Below are 14,982 nucleotides of genomic sequence, written 5' to 3'. Positions count from 1 at the left end.
AAAAGAAACTGAAATTGCATTGTCTTTCCATTGCAATAGAGGATGGAGAATAAAATAGGCATGTGAGCTATACTGTCTCAGCTGTTCATATTAAATATTTCTCTTTTTATCCCAGAACATGTTAGTACTTGCATTGCTGCTTTGCAGATTGTTTCAATTTCTGCCTTTGTTGAATGGATGCTGATGTTTATTATGTATAATGCCTTTCATAACCATTATTCTAAGAGAAGCCCTATGTTCACACTAAATAGTGTTCTGATTTGAAAGATTTTCCAATTTGAGAGAGATTCCATTTACTCAAAATGAAGAAGTCTGTGGGAAATGATAATTTTCTCAAAATGGAGGAAACTTGTCTAGTACAACAAATGTGATTGCTATAGGATGATCTCAAAATACTAAAATACTTTTACAAAGCATATATAGGGAAGGTACGTGTGACAGGTTGGAACCCTTATGAAGCCACCTGATGTACTGAGATACCACTGAGCATACCTGTTTTGCCAGCATGGGCCCCCTTTAACCTGTCTTGCTGAGCCAGGCTATTAAAGCCTCCTCTAACACACACACAGGTAGGGCTACACCCAGCTGCAGATCAGCTCTGGGAAGACTCAGCTTAAAGGACTTGCTTCAGCACTCTGGTGTTCACCTCCCTTGGAATGCAGACCCAGAGGTATATTATGAAATCCACCTCCTCCCTCAATGTGGAGGAAAGTATGCACAACTTCTTGCCTGCTGGCCCCACCCCATTAGAAATTAAAGAAACTGGGTTATATTGTTAACAAAACAAATGTTATTAACTAAAAAAGGCAGATTTTAAGTGGTAAAAGGGGTAGCAAACAGAACAAAGCAGATTACTAAGCAAATAAAACCAAACACGCAAACTAAGCTAGTTTCACTAAAGAAATTGGTTACAAATAGTATTTCTCACCCTAGATATTGTTGCAGACAGATTACAGAAAGTCTTGAAAGGCTGCTGCACTGGTCTCCCCCTTGAGACCTCAGGTATTTTTACTCACAAGCTAGATGCCCTTCCATCTTGGGTTCAATCCTTCTCCCCCCAGTTCAGTTTTTGCTTCCAGGTCTTTTTCAGTATCTCTTTGGGTGGAAAGCAGAGGAGAAGCATGATGATGTCACTCCTCTGCCTTATATAGCTTTTGTGTAAGGCAGGAACACTTTGTCTTCAAGTGGAAAACCATTGGCATTCCAAAAGGGGAGGAGGGGTATCCAGCACCAAGTGACTTGGAACCATGTCTCTGCAAGGCTGTGGTAGCCATTGCTCGTAGGTTGTCTCCAGTGTCCACAGGAAAGCTAAGCTCTTTCACAGTTCATTGTTTCTGCTAATGGCCCATTAGCCCTGTCTGGCTTTTCCACTGTTGTACGTGAAGGGCTGGTTGAGGTTGACACCCAAGTAACACATTTGAAATACAGACACACAGTTATATTCCTAACTTCAGATACAGAAATGATACAGGCATACAAATTGGATAATCACATTAAGTAAATCATAACCTTTCCAATTATATCTTACATGAGCCATCTTGCATAAAGTACATTTCAGTTATGTCATATTCATATCCTAAGTATATTTTCATAAGGAATATGGAATGGAATGTCACAGTATGATTCATAAGATGCTTAAAAATCATGTAGTGCTTTGCCCGAACAAGAACTGCATGACAAGAATCAGTGTTTTATTATTATTATGATATTTACATTTAGCAACTTGTTTGCACCTAATTAGCTCCTAGCTTGGAATACTTTCCTGCATTGTTTCTGAATTATGGCTGGGGAATTAAACTTGATGTTCCAGGCTGTTGTCTAGCATGGCTCCTCTTAGGGTAACAACTGGGTGTGGTGCTGCAGGGCTTTGGGGTCCCTTCCATGGATTTACCAAAAACCTGTCACAATGACATTTCAAATCAGTCATTTAACAAATCTGAAGCCACTGATATTATTTATTAAGTTTAATATTGTTTTTATGTCCAGATATTTATATGGCTCATTTAGTCTATTCCCTGCCCTTTGCATGTTGAGCTGCTGTCTTCAGTACTTGAAAATTATAATGTCACAAAGTTAGCTTTCATACATGAGCCCTCTACTGATCTGAATGTCTCTTATCTGAATCAATTCTATAGTGTTGAGTCAGAGCAGGTCCATCTTGTGCACTGAATAAGGCAGGTGGACAAAATAACATCTGATCATGTAATTAAATATTATATCACAAGCACATACATGAGGGGGTTGAATTAAGGTTGCACACAGAACCTTAATATATTGGCATTTCCAAACTTTTGAGTCCTTGACTTTGCAATCTTAATGTTCTTAACATTTTTTAGCATAAAATGTCCTACGGCTTTTTAAAAAAGCAAACTGAAATAACAGAAATTCCATCATGTGGCATAATACTGATACCTCGATGGGTCATCAGCAGGCATGTAACATTTAGATCCATCTCTGACCGTTGCCACTTGAACCAATGGATAGGACTGATGGGAGTAGTAGGTTGTCAATCTCTGTGGTGCTGGAACTAGGGATACTGGGGATGGCTTGAAGTGGTTTCTATCATATACAGGGTTTACAGTTTGGTTCAATGGCTCTCAGAATCCCCACCATAACATTTGTTCCAGCACTCACGGGTGCTTGGATCCAGATCTGGACAAAGCACAGCCCATGGCAGCACAGAGAATTGTAGGAAAAAAGCCCGCTCAGTTTCAGGTTTGAATATGTCCAGTGCAGATGAAATCTTAGTAGAATTTAGCTGCTAAAATGACAGAAGCCTCTACTGAGCATATGCAATTTTTCAAAGGCTTATAACCCGGCCAAATTTTGATGGATTTTCACAGAGATGGTAAAAGGCACATCCCTGACACAAAGGCCATCTCCCCACCCATACCAAATTCCTATTTCAAAGCATGGGGTTGCTAGAGTTTTTCAAAGAAAAGGTACTAGAATTATTTCACATGGGCAAAGCAATGGATTTTCCCTAGTCTCTTCTCTGGAAACAGCTGACTGGCTGACATTTTCCAAAAAGATTCTGCTTGAGGCTGACATGACAGAAAATTTCAGCCCAAACAGTAAAGTCTAGCAAAGTTATACACAACTGAAAACAGGATTTCATAAAGGGAAGTGTCAGGCAAACGTAATTGTCAGTACTACCAGTCCCACTGTAAGAAGGGGATAGTTGTCAGGAAACATAGTGACTACCTTGTATGCTTTATGCTTTCTGTTATATTTTTGAGTTTGGGGTGTATAAAATTGCATTGAAGAATTGCAGCTAGACACTTCTATCAAGCTGATGTCAGTTTGGGTTGAACCAGAATCCCTGCAATAACTCTTACCTAGAGGCCAGAGATGCTGCTGACTTGTGTTCCAACCTGAACCTCTGAACATTCTCTCTTGCTGGTTTGCCGTAGCCCTGCTATAGTCACTGTTTGCTCTTAGGTGCCAATCCTGCAAAGGCTTGCTTAACTCTTAAATTAAGTATGTGCATAAGTCTTTGCAGGGCTGAGGCCTTAGCAGGATCCTGCCTTTCATCAATCTTCTGTGCTTGTACCTCCCTATTCTTTCTTTCTGTCATTCTTTCTTAGTTTCATGTAATCAAAATGAGATGAAACCATATCACTAGTGAGATTTAAAATATATTCTTTTTGGTGACAGTTGACCATTTATTTTTGAGACATTGATTGTGCAACTATGAAGAGCTGTTAACATTTAATATTGTTGTTAATGTGTAATAATTATATTTCACAAGTGCCCAGGGACTCTGATGAGGGTTGAAATGAAGCCTTATTATGACTGATGCAATACAAACAGAGAGGCAGATACAGTTCCCGTTCCAAAGAATTTACAAAATAATATTAAATCTGCAGTAATATTTAACAGTGGCCCTATTCTAGTTAAATTGTACATACAAATTTCAGGTAAATCTACCACAGTAAAATAATGGTGCATTATCCTACAAACATTTACTCAGGGGCTTAACTTTACATGGTGAATTAGTCCTATTGTTTCCATGGGACTACTCACTTGAGTAAAATTAAGTGCATAAGATAGCTCAGGGCCAAAATTCTGACTTCATCTACAAGAGAATAAACATATACATATAATGGCAAACCCTTCTGCATACGGTGGTAATAGGTCACAGTTTGGCATTGTTAAAGATGGTGTAGTATTGATTAGACTTTAGAGAGTAATCCTTAACGGGGAGTAGCTATACATTTGAAATTAATTTTAATCACAGGAAATGTTTATGGTGCTGTTCTGTCAGCCCCTTACCTGAGCCATAAGAAATACTAACATGAATGGTGAATTCCTCATATCTCCAGCATCCCTCAAGATTTGATTTAAAAAGAAATAATCTCCATAATAGCAGGTTTATGCCTACCCAAAACATTAGGAATGGTCCCTATGTTTGTCCTGTCATGTAAGTAAATACATGGCTAATGAAAATAAAACTTACCGTTTACTACTTTAAATAAATTATGAAATACAGTAAACACTGAAATTAGGAATCAATTAAGCAAACATCATTTTTAAAATGATAAACTGAAAACTATTATTCATGTTGGTAGAGGAAATTAGAAATGGTAATAACTAATTGAATATAAACATTGACTGTACCTTTGCCCAATAGATTAACAATAGTTGCAGTGTTTTTCTTAATTTCATGTGGCGATAATGACCTATTTTAATATAGGGCCCAATCCTGTAAAGTACTAAACCAGGCCAATAACAAATTACAATCTTTAATAAAATAGCACAAGAGTTTCTTAACTTTCTACCTACATTGTCATCTTGTCCAATACTTCTCTTTTTCAGAGGCTATACCTGGCTCTGTAACCTACTCAAGCTGTTGGGCATCATAGTTGTGAAAGATGCTCTGTGCTCTGTAAGACTGGGCCCTACCCTTTGGGATAGAAACTGTTTGTTCTGTGTCTATATAGCACCTAGCACAATGGAGTCCAGATCCATGACTGGGGCGCCTAGGTGTATGACAGTAATACAAATTAATAATAAATCCAAAGCATATTCCTACTAATTATAGTGGGCACAGTTTGATGGGATGGTGGAACAGGGGTGGGATGGATGGTGAGGGCTAGCACCTCTGCAATGGAAATATTGCGGGGGCTGATCTATGTTTCTACTCCTGTACATCATTCCCTGTAAACTGCACATACATGTTGGGGGTGAAAGTGAGAGCGGAAGCTGGAGGGGCTGGAGTGGCCACCAGGGCACCTGAGATCAGACTGGGGCACAGGTAGAAACTCTCCTTGCTGAGTCTCAGTAGCTTACCGCACTCCTCCAAAGAGCACCCACCCCACTTCCACTCCTGTCCCTGACTCCACTGTTTCCCATGCAGAGGCCTCTGCCCTCCATTCACAGGCAGCTTCTGCTGCCTCTATGGCTTCAGCCCATAGTTAGGTCCCTGTCTGCAAACTAACTCTACTTCCATGTAAACACTTAGGACAACAAAAATTATTAGGGGTATGAAACGGCTTCCGTATGAGGAGAGATTAATAAAACTGGGACTTTTCAGCTTGGAAAAGAGACGACTAAGTGGAGATATGATAGAGGTCTATAAAATCATGACTGGTGTGGAGAAAGTAAATAAGGAAGTGTTATTTACTCCTTCTCATAACACAAGAACTAGGGGTCACCAAATGAAATTAATAGGCAGCAGGTTTGAAACAAACAAAAGGAAGTATTTTTTTACACTACGCACAGTCAACCTGTGGAACTCCTTGCCAGATGATGTTGTGAAGGTCAAGACTATAACAGGGCTCAAAGAAGAACTAGATAAGTTCAGGGAGGATAGATCCATCAATGGTTATTAGCCAGGATGGGCAGGGATGGTGTCACTAGCCTCTGTTTGCCAGAAGCTGGAAATGGGCGGCAGGGGGATGGATCACTTGATGATTACCTGTTCTGTTCATTCCCTCTGGGGCACCTGGCATTGGTCACTGTCGGAAGATAGGATACTGGGCTAGATGGACCTTTGGTCTGAGCCAGTATGGCCATTCTTATGTTCTTAAATCACAAGTCACATGGCTTCTAAGAGTACATCTACACTTGCAAGTGGACACAGGTACATGTGCGTGCCCTGCTAGAGGGGCGCTTCATACTTATTCAATGTGTCCATATATGCCTTTCCAGGCATGGGTATATGCTGTGCATGTACACATACCTGCATCCTTTGCAGCAGGCAACAGTAGAATCATGAATTCCGGGGTGGTATCCCAGAATCCTTTGCATCACAGGAGACACTCTGGGAACAGCCTTGCTGCATGTTGCAGGTACCCTAAGATGTTTTCACACATTTTGGTGACAGCAGCTTCTGCTTATCTCACCCTTCTTCCAAACTACTTTGGAGACATGGAGTATGAGGATTTGTTTCTACTACTGCTTGTGAGACAAATGTTCCAGAGGTCCAGTACCGGACGCTGGAAGCATTTGCTCTAGAGAATTTTGAGTCGCTGAAGACAGCTGGCCCAGTAGAAAAATAAGTCCAATGGCATCCTATGGAAAAGCTAGCTTGAATGCTGGAATTGGAATCCACGGGTGGACTGTCTCTTTGGGTCCCGGAGACCCAGAATGGTGTGGTGGGACTACATTGTCTAGGAACCTGGGATGCCAACCAGTGGCTGTAGAACATCAGGATGAAGAAGCATACCTTTCTAGAGTTGGGCAAGGAGCTTGCATCAAACCTCCAGTGCCAGAAGTGCGTGGTCATCACTGTTTGGAAGCTTGCAGCACCTAACAGCTACCAGTCAGTTGCAAAACAGTTCAGTGTTGGGAAAGTCAACTGTGGGGACAGTGGCTGTAGAGTTGTACAAGGCTATCATAGAATCATAGGACTGGAATGGACCTCAAGAGGCCATCTAGTCCAGTCCCCTGCACTCATGGCAGGACTAAGTATTATCTAAACCATCCATGCTAGGTGTTTGTCTAATCTGTTCTTAAAAATCTCCAATGATGGAGATTCCACAACCCGCCCAGGCAATTTATTCCAGTGCTTAACCACGCTGACAGCTACGAAATTTTTCCTAATGTCCAACCTAAACCTCCTTTGCTGCAATTTAAGCCCATTGCTTCTTGTCCTATCCTCAGAGGTTAAGAAGAACAATTTTTCTCCCTCCTCCTTGTAACAACCTTTTATGTACTTGAAAACTATTATGTACCCTCTCAAACTACCCTTTTCCAGACTAAACAAACCCAATTTTGTCAATCTTCCCTCATAGGTCATGTTTTCTAGACCTTTAATCATTTTTGTTGCTCTTCTCTGGACTTTCTCCAATTTGTCCCTATCTTTCCTGCCCAGAACTGGACACAATACTCCAGTTGAGGCCTGTTCAGTGCAGAGTAGAGCAAAAGAATTACTTCTCATATCTTGCTTACAGCACTCCTGTAAATTTATCGCAGAACGATGTTTGCTTTTTTTGCAAATACCTTTAGGCATCTGAAACTCATTGGCGATGCCTCCAGGACCAGCTGGATGCCAATTTGACCATTATGTGCTTATGTTTTGCTTGTTTTGCACGTCTGAAAAGGCAAAGGACAAGACTTGCACAGCAAGTGGTCACAGGACAGAACTAGACAAATTGGAGGATTGGGCCAAAATAAATCTAAGGTTCAACAAGGACAAGTGCAGAGTCCTGCACTTAGGACGGAAGAATCCCATGCACTGCTACAGGCTGGGGACTGACTGGCTAAGCAGCAGTTCTGCAGAAAAGGACCTGGGGATTACAGTAGACAAGAAGCTAGATATGAGTCAGCAATGTGCCCTTGTTGCCAAGAAGGCTAATGGCATTTTGGGCTGTACTTGTATGTGTACTTGCAGCTTTGGCTATGGGCTCAAGGACCTTTATACCTTCTTTGGGTAAGGGTCAGGCAGCAAAGGAGAGCAATGCAGCGTGCCCATGGCCCTGGAGGCCTATCACTGCCTGTGATCCACACTCCTCAACCCTGTCAACACTGCACTGACTGTGGGGTGGGTACAGGGCCATGGCACAGCGTGGGCACGTACGCACCCACTCCCCGGCCTCATGCTGTGTAGGCTGCCCAGACAGCAAGTGTAAAAAATCGGGACGGAGGCGGGGGTAATAGGAGCCTATATAAGAAAAAGCGCCCAATATCGGGACTGTCCCTATAAAATTGGGACAGCTGGTTACCCGAGCTGCTGTGCCATGGCTCTGCACCCATCCGATTGCAGTTTGAGGGGTCCAGGTTGCGCCTTTCACGCACGTCACCCTCCGCTCCCAAAGCATGGCGGAGACTATGTGCGCCCACTTCAAATGCCCGCCTCCTGACTGACAGGCGCCGCTGCCTGCGGCTGCCACAAGCGCCCAGGGGAGTGGGAGGAGGGAGAGGAAGAGCTGGGGCTCCTCGGGGAGCAGCGGCTCATGGACTCGCGGGCTCTCTTTTTAGTCTTATTTTTTTGCACATGCGCACACAGAAAACAATAAGGCCGGGCGAATTGGAACGCGAGCCGGGATGCGCATGCGCGCTGGCGCCGCTGACGCTGCCAGGAGAGTAGTTCCAGCCCCCGGCGCACGTGTAGAGGAAGCCGGAAGGAGTGTTGGGAGGGGGCGGGGCCGAGCAGCGTGGCCGTTCGCCGCGCGGTGGAGATGGAGGTGGCCGAACAGCTGGAGACGCTGAAGTTTGATAACGGGCGGGCTCCGGGGAGTCCCAGCGCGGCGGGGCCGCAGCCGGGCCAGGAGGAGCCCGCGGGCGGCGAGGAGACGGGGCAGGAGGAGCCCGCGGGGCCGCAGCCGGGCCAGGAGGAGCCCGCGGGCGGCGAGGAGCCGGGCCAGGCCTCGGCGCCCGCGGCAGGAAGAGCCCCCGGCGCCCAGGGCCCGCGGGAGGAGCAGCCCGGCGAGGGCAGTGCCGACTCGGACAGGTGCGTAGCCCAGTTTAGCCCCCTCCGCCCCCTGCTCCTCGTCCCTGTGCCGGCCGCTGGTGGCGTTCACAGCGCCGGTCAGTTTCGGGGTTGGCAGGAACAGTCGCGAAACTGAGCGGAGGCTTTGTCAGTTTCACCCTTGTGCGGCTTGGGGAAGCGCTGACCAGCAGCAGAGCCCTGGGCCTGCCGGTCGCCACCATCAGGAAAATACCATTGCCCCATTCATGTGTATTTCAGTGATGATGGTTATAGTGGCTTTCTCCCCCAGCAGCCCTCTGGATGTGCTCCTGTGCCTTGTCCTCCTCACAGGTGTTGTCTTCCCTATGGAAAGGGAGGAGAACTAAGCATTACTTGCTGAAAATGAGAAAATTCAATCAATGTACAATTCAAAGCAGGTTGTTAACTGTCAAGGTTTTTGGTATCAACTGTCGTTTTAAGCCAAACCCTAATCTCTACTTTTTGTGGGGTGTGTGTGTGGATGGGGAGTCATAATTTTAACAATGGTCCCTCAACCACTGTACTAGTTTCTTTTGCATTAGTATTGGTGGATCATGGTGAACAGATTTGAAAGAGTTGATTTAGGGGACTTCTAACTTACATAGCTATGTATGAAGCTATAGTGAAGGGTAAAAATGTATCTAGTCCAGGCTTGCCGAACTGTTCTTTAGGGTATGAAAAGTAAGTGAGAACAGACTCGCTTTGTAAGTACAGAGGTGAGCAGAAGTGTAGTACAATTGGTGAGAGGAATCTTCCATCTACTTTGTGGCTAAGTCAGATCAGATTCACTTGAATCCTTCTATAGCTTCACTATCAGGAGATAAACATGCTGTCCTGTTGGTTTTGTATGCTAGGGTCCTGAGCATGCTTGAGGAGCTGCAACTTACTAACTACAAGATTCACACTTGGATACAGTCATGAGTAATGTTTCTATCTCTCCATCCCATCCTGGTGTACAAAGACTTGGCCTCAGTTGTTCATGCCTTTGTCACCTCTTGGCTGGACTGCAGCAATGCAATATACCTGGGCATGAAGCCTTTGGCACTCTAGGAAACACTATGTAGAACAAAACACTACAGTGCATATCCTCAGCATCATAGCAGACCTCATCATAGCTCTCTGCTCTCTGCAGTTACTTCCCATGTAATTTTGAGTCAAGGTCTCAGTCCTTATCTTTAGAGCACTGTATGGGTCCAAGATCTCTAAAACACCGCCTAAAAGCCTGAGAAAAAAAGACTGTGGTCAACAGTTACCTTCTCCTCTTGCATAATGGAACTATCAACAACAAGAGTAAAAGTTCTGTGTCCCTCACAGAAGTGATTCTCAAGGGATGGTCCAAGACACTGGAATGAGCTTCCCCCCCCAAATGAAGGGCCATCACAGCCCTCATCACTTTCTATTTGAAGTGCAAGGCCCATTTCTTTGACTTGCCTTTTCTAATATAAACACATAAGAACAGGTATAGTCTTAAAAAAGGTATATTATTTAAAAAAAAGAAAAACTACCAAAACAAGACATTCCTCAACACATTCTTTTCCCTCTGGGGAGAGGATGAGAGACCAGTGACAGATGTGTAATCATGTTTCTTAATGCAATACTGGAAGATGCTCAGATACAATGGTGATGAGTATGGTATAAAAACTTACATAGGATTATGTCTGGTAAAGGTTAATGCAGAAGTTGAGGGTTCGTTATTAAAAGAAAAATATCTTAAGTGGTGGGTCAGGTTTTGCTCAAGAAGTTGTCTCTTGACACCAAAAAACTTGACAGCACGTGTGTGTCTTGAATCTATCCTTAGGGGTGAGGTGGGGCAAGGGAGACAGAGAAGGCCCTTGCATTGCAGGTATGACTTCATCTGGATTCTTCTGACTTCCAAGCTTGTGTCTCTGGTGTCAAGTTTTGGGTATGGCATAAAGAGCTTTAGTATCGTTTGGTTATGTTTACATTAATGTGTAGGGTGACCATAGTTCCCTATGCTGAATACAGGACACCTGGTTAAAATTACTCTTATTCAAGCGAGTTCAACGGCAATCAATCATAACTATGCAGTACAAACGTTCAAATTAATGTCAGGTTGACTGAGCCCCCTGTTAAAAAGAAATACTACATAGCTGAATTATTTTTATTTACCTTCTTATCTTTAAGGCTTTAGGGTTCACACAGGGAGTGGTCACACACACACTCTCTCTCTTCCCCCCCCCCCCCCCAATACAGCTCTCTTAAACAGATGCGGGGGTGGGGGGTGGGGTTGACCGACCTGACCCTCCCTGCCCAACGCTCTCCACCCTCCATGCCTGGCTGGGCCCCTGGGACAGACTCTCACCTGGTACCTGGCACCACATCTTCCTGAGGCAATCAATATGTGTGTGTGTGTGGTTACATGCTTCTCTTTTCCCCCTCCTCCCCCCCAATTTCTGCCAGGGTTCCCACCAGAATGTGGCCAGCAGCAGCCTTTTGCACTGGGAGGGAAGGGATGGGTGCTGCTTGCAGCTGCAGGGCAGGTGTAGGAGGGGAAGGGATGATCTGGCCCTTGTCTTTGCAGAGCTTATCTCTTCCGTCCCCACCCATGTGGCTGGAAGCAGCTCCTGTCCCTTCCTGCCTGCACAGTGTTGAAAGGCAGCTAACACCTCCAGGCTGCTGCTGGCCACTGACATAACCCATCCGCCTCCTGTCCCCTGGCTACAGCACAGGCAGGAAGGGGTTAAGCCCTAGGGATGCATTGTGCACCAGGGCCCAAGGAACCTGACTGCAGGGGCTTCAGGAAACCCAGCCAGAGATATGGCTCAGCATGGGAGGGTGCCTATGGGTTGGAGCAGCTCCACGCTATCTGGGGCAGGACCTGGGGAGGGGGACAGGTGAAGAGGGTGCTGTGGAGCCTGCAGGGTCGGGGTGCAAACAGGATGGAAATTGCTCCCCCCCCCCCCTGCACCACTCTAGAGCTTAGCTGAGGTGCAGAGAGTCTACCCTATGCCAGTACTGTGCGGGGCTTTAGCACATGCAGGGCTTGGCTCCTCCTGGCCAGTGCCCCGGCCTAGAGGGTCTTGGGTTTTCCTGGGGTGGCAGCCCAGCCAGACGCAGAGGGGAAGGAAGAAGCCTGCTGGCAAGGCTGTTGGTGAGCTGAGCACGCCGACCAGGGGCTGGTTCTCCGCACACCTCTGGGAGCAGGACGCACCCCGCCGGGGAGGATATGGATAAGCAGCGGGGCTGGGAGGGGTGTGTGAAGGGGTAAAGAAGGGAGAGGGCAGCATGTAAAGGGCCTATGGATGAGCAGCAGAGGTGACATGTAACTGTCAGCCACCTGGAGCCTGCTTCCACTCACCAGCCACCGCAGCTCACAGCACGTAGCCAGTGGGACGAGGCTCTGCTGCTCTTAATTTTTTGTAAGCACAATATCTTTGCATAAAATGAAAGTGTGTGTGTGTATTTTGTTTACAATTATTATTTTTATTACAGTGGTGTTCAGGAAGTCTAGTAGAATGGGGCCTCAGTCAGGACTATGTAAACACTCATAGACCCAGTAAGCTTACAATCTAAGAAAGATGGTGGTTTTGTTCCATTGCTGGTAACTGGCCTAATCTTGTGTTGTGCCCTTATATGAGTTATTCAAGGATAATAGATTAAAGTATAATCCTTGTGTCTTTTACTTTAATGTAGCATAGGAGTTTTCTTACAAAAAGATACAGATGTTTATAACTCCTGTTTTTGTCTTCTGCAGTGATACGGATTCTGATAGTTCATCTTCTGTCTCCTCTTCTTCATGTTCTCTTTCAATTGGATCTGTTGAAAGTGATAGTCAGCAAAATGGAAATAACACATCTTACCATGTTAAACCAAAAGATGAATTGCCTCTTGAAGTAAGTATATTATGAAAGCTTTCCAACATTTTCCAGTTATCGTGTTAAATATATTTAACTTAATATATTTACAACTTTTGTAAAATCACTTTTTTAAATAAAATGATCAATGGGTTTATGGCTCTCACTTGCTGATTAGTTGATTATTTGAGATTTAGTTGTAAGTGGTGCATAGGATCTGGTCCAACAGGTGAATATAGCTGAACCACTCAGTAATAGCAACCATCATGTAATAAAATGGATCCCCCCCTCTAGGGAGAAAAAAACCCAATGAAATCCACCACAGTGGGATTCAACTACAAAAAGGAGATCTACACAAAAATGAGAAGGCTAGTTAACAGAAATTAAAAGTGGTCACTAGTGAAATGCCTGCAAACTGCATGGAAACTTTAAAAAACCATAATGGAGGCTCAAACTATATGTATACCCCAAATAATTAAAAAAGAAAAACAGTAAGAGGACCAGAAAATGCTACCATGGTGAAATAGAGTAAATAAAAGTGGTTAGAAATAAAGACATCTTTTAAAAATTGGAAGTGAAATCCTACTGAGGAAAAGAGAAATGAACATAAACTCTGGCAAGTCAGGAGTAGAAGTATAATTAGGCAGGTTAAAAGAGAATTCGAAGAGCAACTAGCAAAAGAAATAAACCAGCAGCAATACTTTAAGTGCATAAAAATCAGGAAGCCTGCTAAACATTCAGTAGGGCCACTGGACAATCAAAGTGTTAAATGAACACTCATGAAAGGCAAGGCTGTTGTAGAGAAGCTAAATTAATTCTTTGCATCTGTCTTTGCTGTAGATGATGTGAGGGAGATTACTATACCTGAGCCATTCTCTTTTAGTGACAGATTTGAGGAACTGTCACAGATTGTGGTGTCAGGAGAGGAGGTTTTGGAACAAATTAATAAACCATAACAAGTCACCAGGACCAGATGGTATTCACACAAGGGTTCTGAAGGAACTCGTATGAAAATGCAGAACTACTTATTGTAGTAACCTATCACTTAAATCAGCCTCTGTACCAGATGACTGGAGGATAGCTAATGTAATGTGGATTTAAAAAGGCTCCAGAGGTGATCCTGGCAATTATAGGCTGGCAAGACTAACTTCAGTACCGGTCAAGTTGCTTGAAACTATAGTAAAAAAACCCCAAAATTATCAGAGACATAGATGAATACAATATGTTGGGGAAATGTAAATCAAAGTTATGCCTCACCAATGTATTAGAATTATTTGAGGGGGTCAACAAACATGGACAAGGGTGATCCAGTGGACTTAGTGTACTTGGACTTTCAGAAAGCCTTTGACAAGGTCCTTTACCAAAGGTTCTTAAGCAGTGTAAGCAGTCATAGGATAAGAGGGAAGTTCCTCTTGTGGATCAATAACTGGTTAAAATGTAGGAAACAAAGGGTAGGAATAAATGATCAATTTCAGAATGGAGAGAGGTAAATAGTGCAGTCCCCCAAGAATCTGTACTGGGACCTGTGCTATTCAACATACTGATAAGTGGTCTGGAAAAAGGGGTAAATAGTGAGGTGGCAAAGTTTGTGGACCACACCAATTTATTCAAGATAGTTAAGTTCAAAGCTGACTGTGAAGAGTTACAAAGAGATCTCACTAAAGTGGCTGACTAGGCAAGAAAATGGCAGATAAAATTCAGTGTTGACAAGTGCAAAGTAATGTACACTGGAAAAACAATTCCAACTGTACATACAAAAGGATGTGGCTTAAATTAGCTGTTTAGCACTCAAGAAAGATCTTGGAGTCATTGTGGATAGTTCTCTGAAAACATCCACTTAATGTACAAAGTGTGTGTGTGTGTATATTTTCTGTTCATAGTTGCATTAGGTCCATTAGTAGGCTCTCTAAAGCAATTTGTCACTAATCAGGAAGTATTTGTTAGTGGTTTTCTTCATCCTTTGTGTCATGCAGATTTCCCTGTTTTTTTTTTTTAAATTCAATCTTTCTTTCAAATGTGAGACTCGTAAAACTTGAATGTATTCTGCCAGTTTCACAAATTATTTTAAAATGTTTGTACAGCTTATCAAACCTTGGAAAAGTAAGTTTTGGCCCTCCCAAATGTCTTGTCTCTTCTTAAACTCCCAAAGAATTCAAAGATTATGCTGACCCATCCCGCTTTTCACTTCATATTAATGAGAATTGTCTGGTGGGTAACAAAACTTGTTATGGATTTTTATATTTTGTTGTGTGCTTGCAATTACAATTCTGTTCT

The 14,982-nt window shown here is 43.7% G+C and overlaps 1 protein-coding gene across 2 annotated transcripts in view; it reads left to right on the top strand.

The window, feature by feature from the left end:
* Positions 1 to 8,463: 8,463 nt before the first annotated feature.
* Positions 8,464 to 14,982, top strand: part of NAF1 (nuclear assembly factor 1 ribonucleoprotein) — a 55,785-nt gene continuing 49,266 nt past the window's right edge. The window contains exons 1-2 of one of the 2 annotated variants that reach the window (XM_039542718.1): positions 8,464 to 8,896; positions 12,609 to 12,747. In XM_039542718.1, coding sequence (XP_039398652.1) covers positions 8,625 to 8,896; positions 12,609 to 12,747 — 411 coding nt within the window. In that variant the 5' untranslated portion in view covers positions 8,464 to 8,624. The remainder of the gene's footprint in view (positions 8,897 to 12,608; positions 12,748 to 14,982) is intronic. The other variant, XM_039542717.1, reaches the window with a different exon arrangement.

The sequence above is a fragment of the Mauremys reevesii genome, linkage group 5 (genome assembly GCF_016161935.1).
Source record: "Mauremys reevesii isolate NIE-2019 linkage group 5, ASM1616193v1, whole genome shotgun sequence".
NCBI classification, from domain to species: domain Eukaryota; kingdom Metazoa; phylum Chordata; order Testudines; family Geoemydidae; genus Mauremys; species Mauremys reevesii.
This window is presented reverse-complemented; position numbering and strand designations above follow the sequence as displayed.